The sequence below is a fragment of the Dreissena polymorpha genome, chromosome 3 (assembly GCF_020536995.1).
Source record: "Dreissena polymorpha isolate Duluth1 chromosome 3, UMN_Dpol_1.0, whole genome shotgun sequence".
In the NCBI taxonomy this organism is placed as follows: domain Eukaryota; kingdom Metazoa; phylum Mollusca; class Bivalvia; order Myida; family Dreissenidae; genus Dreissena; species Dreissena polymorpha.
Window position 1 is genome coordinate 35,857,682 of NC_068357.1, and position 6,101 is coordinate 35,863,782.

At 35.4% G+C, this 6,101-nt stretch overlaps 1 protein-coding gene across 3 annotated transcripts in view; it reads right to left on the reverse strand.

Moving 5' to 3' along the window:
- The window catches only part of LOC127873678 (serine/threonine-protein phosphatase 2A 56 kDa regulatory subunit epsilon isoform-like), a 48,619-nt gene extending 42,718 nt beyond the window's left edge, over positions 1-5,901 (reverse strand). For all 3 annotated transcript variants that reach the window (XR_008046322.1, XM_052417610.1, XM_052417609.1), the window contains exon 1: positions 5,449-5,901. Coding sequence is in view for 2 of the 3 variants with exons in the window: in XM_052417610.1 (XP_052273570.1) it covers positions 5,449-5,596 (148 nt within the window). In the remaining variant the exon portion in view is untranslated. The remainder of the gene's footprint in view (positions 1-5,448) is intronic.
- Between the last annotated feature and the right edge of the window lie 200 nt (positions 5,902-6,101).

Sequence of the window (6,101 nt, forward strand, 5' to 3'; positions counted from 1 at the left end):
TCTGTCCGCTTTCTTTTCTAAAGAATTGTGTAAATTTCTGTGGCTTCAACTTTCCATTTTTGTTCCCAGCATCCATTTTTCCCAGGAATCTGCAACTCACTTTCTAAATCGGTCTTTCAAGTCGCATATCGACCGTAAAGGGAAGTTACTCATATCTACTTTTTTAGCCAATCAAAATCGTTGTTCCTTGGGAAATTAGTTAAAAGTGGGTATGTCAATGCCATAACTCCACCCATCTGATTAAATGACAATTCCGTACTGGTCGATTCAATAACATTGAATCGTAACATCTATAGCATAATCATTACACGGCACGCTTCAGTGATTCAGTTACTGCGCCCTCACACTACTTTGGGGGAAGGGATCCGCAGCCCTAGGGAGGGGGGAATTTTTTGTAAATGGGGGAATTTTTATAAAAAACACAACAACAACTGTGTTTAACTGTTATATATATATATATATTCCTATATGTGACTGTCTATAGCACAGAAAGGTGGACTTTTACTCAATCTAATGACTATATAACAGTAATCTAATTTAAATGTGTGTCGGTAGGTACGCTTTTTTTTCTTACCACAACACTTAATTGAATATTTAACTCAATGAGAATGTCATTATTTTCAGGTTTCAGCAGTGTGAAATGCATGACGACATAGTACTAACTTTCAGATATAGTTCTTAATAAGAAGATGTTTGATCCACATTGTCTTTCTCTGTAAATTATTGTACAAATAAATATTGTATTAAAACTAAAGATTTGCATTTTAAATAAGCATTTATTGACTAGAATAAATGTAAATAAAACAAAACATTTACAAAAATAGCAGTTCTGAAAGATTCAGATGCTTTCCGCAGTTGCGTAAATTTCTGACATAAAATTCGGACGCGGAATTTGTAACAGAAAAAGCTTTTGTCTTTATCTGTAAATTGCTGTACACATAAATATTCTTTGAAAACTGAAGACTGCATTTTGAATAAAGCATTTATTGATAAGAATAAATGTCAATGAAACAAAACATTACTAAACAACAGTTCTGAACAATCCAGACGCTTTCCGCAGTTGCGTAAATTTCGGACATTAAATTCGGATGCAGATTTTATAACAGAAACAACTTTTGAGTCGGCGGTTAAAAAACATGGTCGATGGGTAACCGGAAACAATACTTCTTTTTAGTAAGGACTATATTGGACAAAGCGATATAATGGACGGTGATACATTGGAGTCAATTTTCAACTATAAATCGGCAATTTTTTGTTGTAGATTTTTTTTTACATTTTCTGAGGGGGAAAAAATCAGTTTTAGGGGAAAAAAAAACTTTTCATGTGGGGGACTGCAGCCGAAATTCGGCGATAGATTGAGGACCCCGAGTTATCACGTAAATCGCCAAGTAACCCAACTGTTCGAAAAGTCTGGTCGCATTGTAAAGCGTGACCAATTAAGACATTAGCCATGTGGATTATCGACCTAGGCGGTCGTCATTATCCCCTGGGGCCTTTCCGGTTGGGGCGTTATCAGTGTAATCTTAGCGATGTTTCTGGCAATTTATACGAATACCGATCTATACGGCCTGAAAACAGGCATTTAGAGTATGCATTTGTAAAGCAAATGGTCTATTTTTTCAATCGCCAATTTCATGAAAATCTTATTTTTAATTTTAATCGCCTGCCAGGAATTGAAATCGCCAATGGCAATTTTGGCGATCGGTAACGCTAACGTTGAATATTATAGGGCCCATTTATTGCCATGCTGTGTTGTCATTCGCCAAAACATGCATACAGTTCCTTCCCCAGGAATTTTTTCAGGCGCCCCGGGGCGGATCGGGGGTGGGTTCGGGTGTCCCCTCCCGACGTTTTTTTTTTTTATTTAACGTGTCAATTCACATTCTGTGGTGCGTTATAACTCAAAGAAAAACAGCGTCAAAAGACGTCATTTGGTGCGCTATGACTCTTCAAAAAAATCCCCCAGTCATTTAAAAATATATTTTTCTATATTGTTTAATTGTTTTAAAACTTTTCCGCACAGATAGTGAAATCCCGACTCGAACGATTCCCCAATACATCTGTTTCAACCCGACTCTATTACTGTATACTTACTATTTTTCAAGTATCTATATTATTATTACCCGATAATCCCGTTTATTCCGTTTTTATCAATCTCTTTCTGGTAAATATTTACGATAAAAGCTTTCAGTTATTTCTTTAACACAAACCTTGCCATTTTTTAAGTGACTATTTATAGATTTGATGAAATATTGCCTCTGAATTTGCGTCAATCCCCTGACCTGTTGTGGGCTTGTTAAAACGCTCAATACACGCCATTTGTATGCAATAGACGCGACGTTGTACATGCTGCATAATTTTCGCGCTCTTTTTAATTGAGAAAAAGATTCGACAAAAAATAAATTTGCACTGCTAATTTGAAGCAAAAATATTTAACGTTGCGGTAACATTTACATTCGGAAGTGTGTTTCGGATTAAAAACGCGTTAACATCGACTTACGGGAATGGGTTTCGGATTACAAATTTAATCATTCCCATTTGAGATTTCAACAAATATTAACCGTTGCGTTATAAATTCAACGATAATTTGTTTAAACACTTTACGAGTCAAATAAATGTTTTGACGGAATTATGCATGAAATTCACGTTGTCCACGAGGATCACGGCCGGTTGCCATCATCAGTCTTCTAACTATCGATTATCGGACGAAACATTTTCACAGTTTGACGACTGGAAAGTTACCAGATACATCATTGTCAGCATTTAAATCAGGGTTGGCACCAATCGTCCGCCCCCGGTTTTAACCGGAGGTTTTTACCGGTTAAAACCGCCCCGGTCAATACTCCCGAAGTGGTCATTACTGGTCAATACTGGTCGATTGAACTTTACCCCCAATTTTAATTTATATTCCATGCCTAATTAAACAATATTGATAATATAAATTAAACAGACATGTTGCCAATAATGTCTTAAGCTATTAATACCCACTATTTTATACATGTTCATGCAATTTTTAGGCCAATCTCTCAAAATTTTGCAAATAAGTCAAAGTTGGTCAATTTGATTTTTCTGGTTGATTAATTTTTTTTCCAATTCTAATGAATTATGATGCTCATATAATTCTGTGCTTGATTCAACAAGAACCTGTCAATTACTGTGTATGAGTTGTTCCTCATACCCCACTGTCCCCACAGTCTTCTAACAGTCTTCTCACCTATACAGGTTGGGGCAGCCAAAACTGATAATAGGGCCTTAAATGGCACCTTTTTGACACAATCCTTACTTGTCGTGTATTTTTGCATTGATTTCTTTAAATACTTTTTAACAAAATAGTGTAAAAAACTTCAATTTTTATTGATATAAGAATAAAAAACATAATAAGAAATAATTATTAAAAGAAAAAAACAATTGAAAAGAAGAGTAGACCCACAATTGGAAATTATTTATTGGCAAAATCAAGAACTTTGATTGTTTATTCATTTGAATACCAATTGAACTTTTTAATATGAAAGGGAAAAAACACCTCTAAATACAGAAAGGAAACAAGTTAAAAGTAACTATTAAATTAATAGCAAGTACAATGTAATCTTCTTGTGTGAGTGATATGAAATAGCCTAAGGGCAGATTTGCTTAATTGTCAATATCAGAGACATAACACTGCATGCATTTTATTACCAACTAAGAGGCTAGATTTATAACCCTAGAATACACAAGAGTTCTGTTTGTCCTTCTGCGTATCATATAGATATATCAATAGTTAAGTGAAATGGTACCTACAATAGTAATAATACTTTAGTAACAGATGTGATACACTGAGATAAAGATATTGCCTTAGTCCTTATGTATTTGAGGCTGTTTCCATAAATAATAAAGAAGTAACTTTTTACAGCTTTAAAAAAAAATTTACAATAAATAACTCAGAAAAAAGTTAATCAATTACAGAATAATTATTGATTTAATATAACATGGCTCCTTTGTAATGTTTAAATGCTACAATTTTCAATCGACCAGTATTGACCAGTAATGACCAGTATTGACCGGTTTTAACCGGGTATTGACCGCCGGCCCGGTCAATACTCAATTGACCGGTCAATATGCCAACCCTGATTTAAATGACCGTGTAATGTGGCTAAAATAATCGATACGCGCGTCATGCTATTCTCTTATCAGTGGATTATCCATTACCCCATGTGGTGTTTATGGCGATTACTTGTGAAAGTAGGTACCGAGTGCTCTTTTAAAACAGGGAATATTGATACACTGATAGGGAAACCTTGATTTTTTTGGACAATCTACACTTTCTTTTACTGAAGAATACACTGATCAGAAAATTTCAGGCGCCCCGGGGACTCTGATTTCGAAATTTAAGCGCCCCGGTAAGGGGCGCTTAAATGGCCTGGGGAAGACCCTGCATGCATATACCAAATCGTTACGATAACAGTATACATACAATTACTGCTTTTCTAATGTGCACATTTATCCGATAATCTGACATATAAAATTACAACATAACATACAAAAAAATAATCTTGAACATTTATGACGATAAATATGTTTAAGAATTTCATAAACACAACCATATGCATATGCCATTTTTAAGAAGTGTAGAGTACAGTTCAATATAGGGCAAACCTTTGATTGGACAAGGGAATTTAAATTAACACCCATTGCGGGTTTCATATTGGTAAGCAACACAGTGAGATGGCACAGCGTGGCTAGTGGCGTTTGTTTAAGTACACGGTGTCTGTAATGTACGTTTTGATTTATTCCAAATGACATTTTGTTAAAAAAAAAACAATTGATTATCTCAGCTTCTTTGACAGTTTCCACCAACAATATTTGGTTAATATGTAAGCGCCTCTTTCCCAGACAAAAATCCCTTTAAAAGGCGCTGTTTTCCTATCCATTTCTCATGGTGCATCTGTGTCAAGGTTGTGTAATGTGACTTCATTATTCGATATATCTCTTATCAGTGGGTGATCTATTACCCCATGTCACTTTTATTGCGATTAAGCGCTGAGCGTGGTTATAATAGTGACTGATCAGATTAACTGTTATGATTTGTACGTCCTGTGTATTAGAAAACAGTATACATGAGGGTTATCAGACGTCCAAGTGACTTCTACCACTTGTTAAACGAATGTACGCCTGCAGATCTTGTCCATTAATGGAAGCGCTGTATCAAGGACTCTTGCAGATTACTATACTAAAACAAATGAATACTAAAAAGCTAGTAAGGTCAATCTGATTTGTCAGTTGGTAGCACTGCAGGGCCAATGACCCTAAACACATGTTTACACACCTGAACTTACATGACCTGACACATATTCCTGGCTTTGGGTTACAGTTTTTTACATTCACTTATGCAGTATGCACAAACAGATACAACAATTATAGTTGGTTATATATTTATAATTAGAAACTAGTCACTACATTCACGTGATATACCTTTTAAATGTGGCAATGCCTGCAATTCTGGGGCATTTTTAGTTCTGTAATGAGATGAACCCTGAGATCTTTTCTGCTTTTTCGATTTAATAGCAGCCTTATTCACAAAAGGGTCTATTCTGTCTGTGATCCCTGCCTTGGAGGTCATTGTGGCTGTAAAAGGACTTTAAATAGTCCTTAATTAATAAAAGGAGGTCTGATAAAATGTTCAAAACATAACTATTCTCTCATTGTCGAAAATTCCGTGGAAACCATTTCACGACTTCCTTTCGATTTTGGACAAGGTTTATAGGACGGAATCCGTATTAAACGCGTTGCCAGATATTCACAGTTTGATGATGCGTAATCCAAATAAAACTAGGAGGGAAAACAACGATATAATGTCAGTTTTTATTCAATTTTATCCCGTTTTATGTTGCTAGTTCGGTTGTGCACTTAGTTGAAATCACGTCACGTGATTTTTATGCGAGAGATTGTGAGACTTTCCGTTCCGGTGAAACATTAATGATAATATTACCACGGAGCGAATGTCTTGAACACGGAGCGATCCCGTTTTATGTATGTGTTTCTCCGACATTTTTTTTATAATAAAACGGTATCTGTGTCTGTTTTAAAACCACATGCAAACTAACATGTAAATATTGCGAGAATAA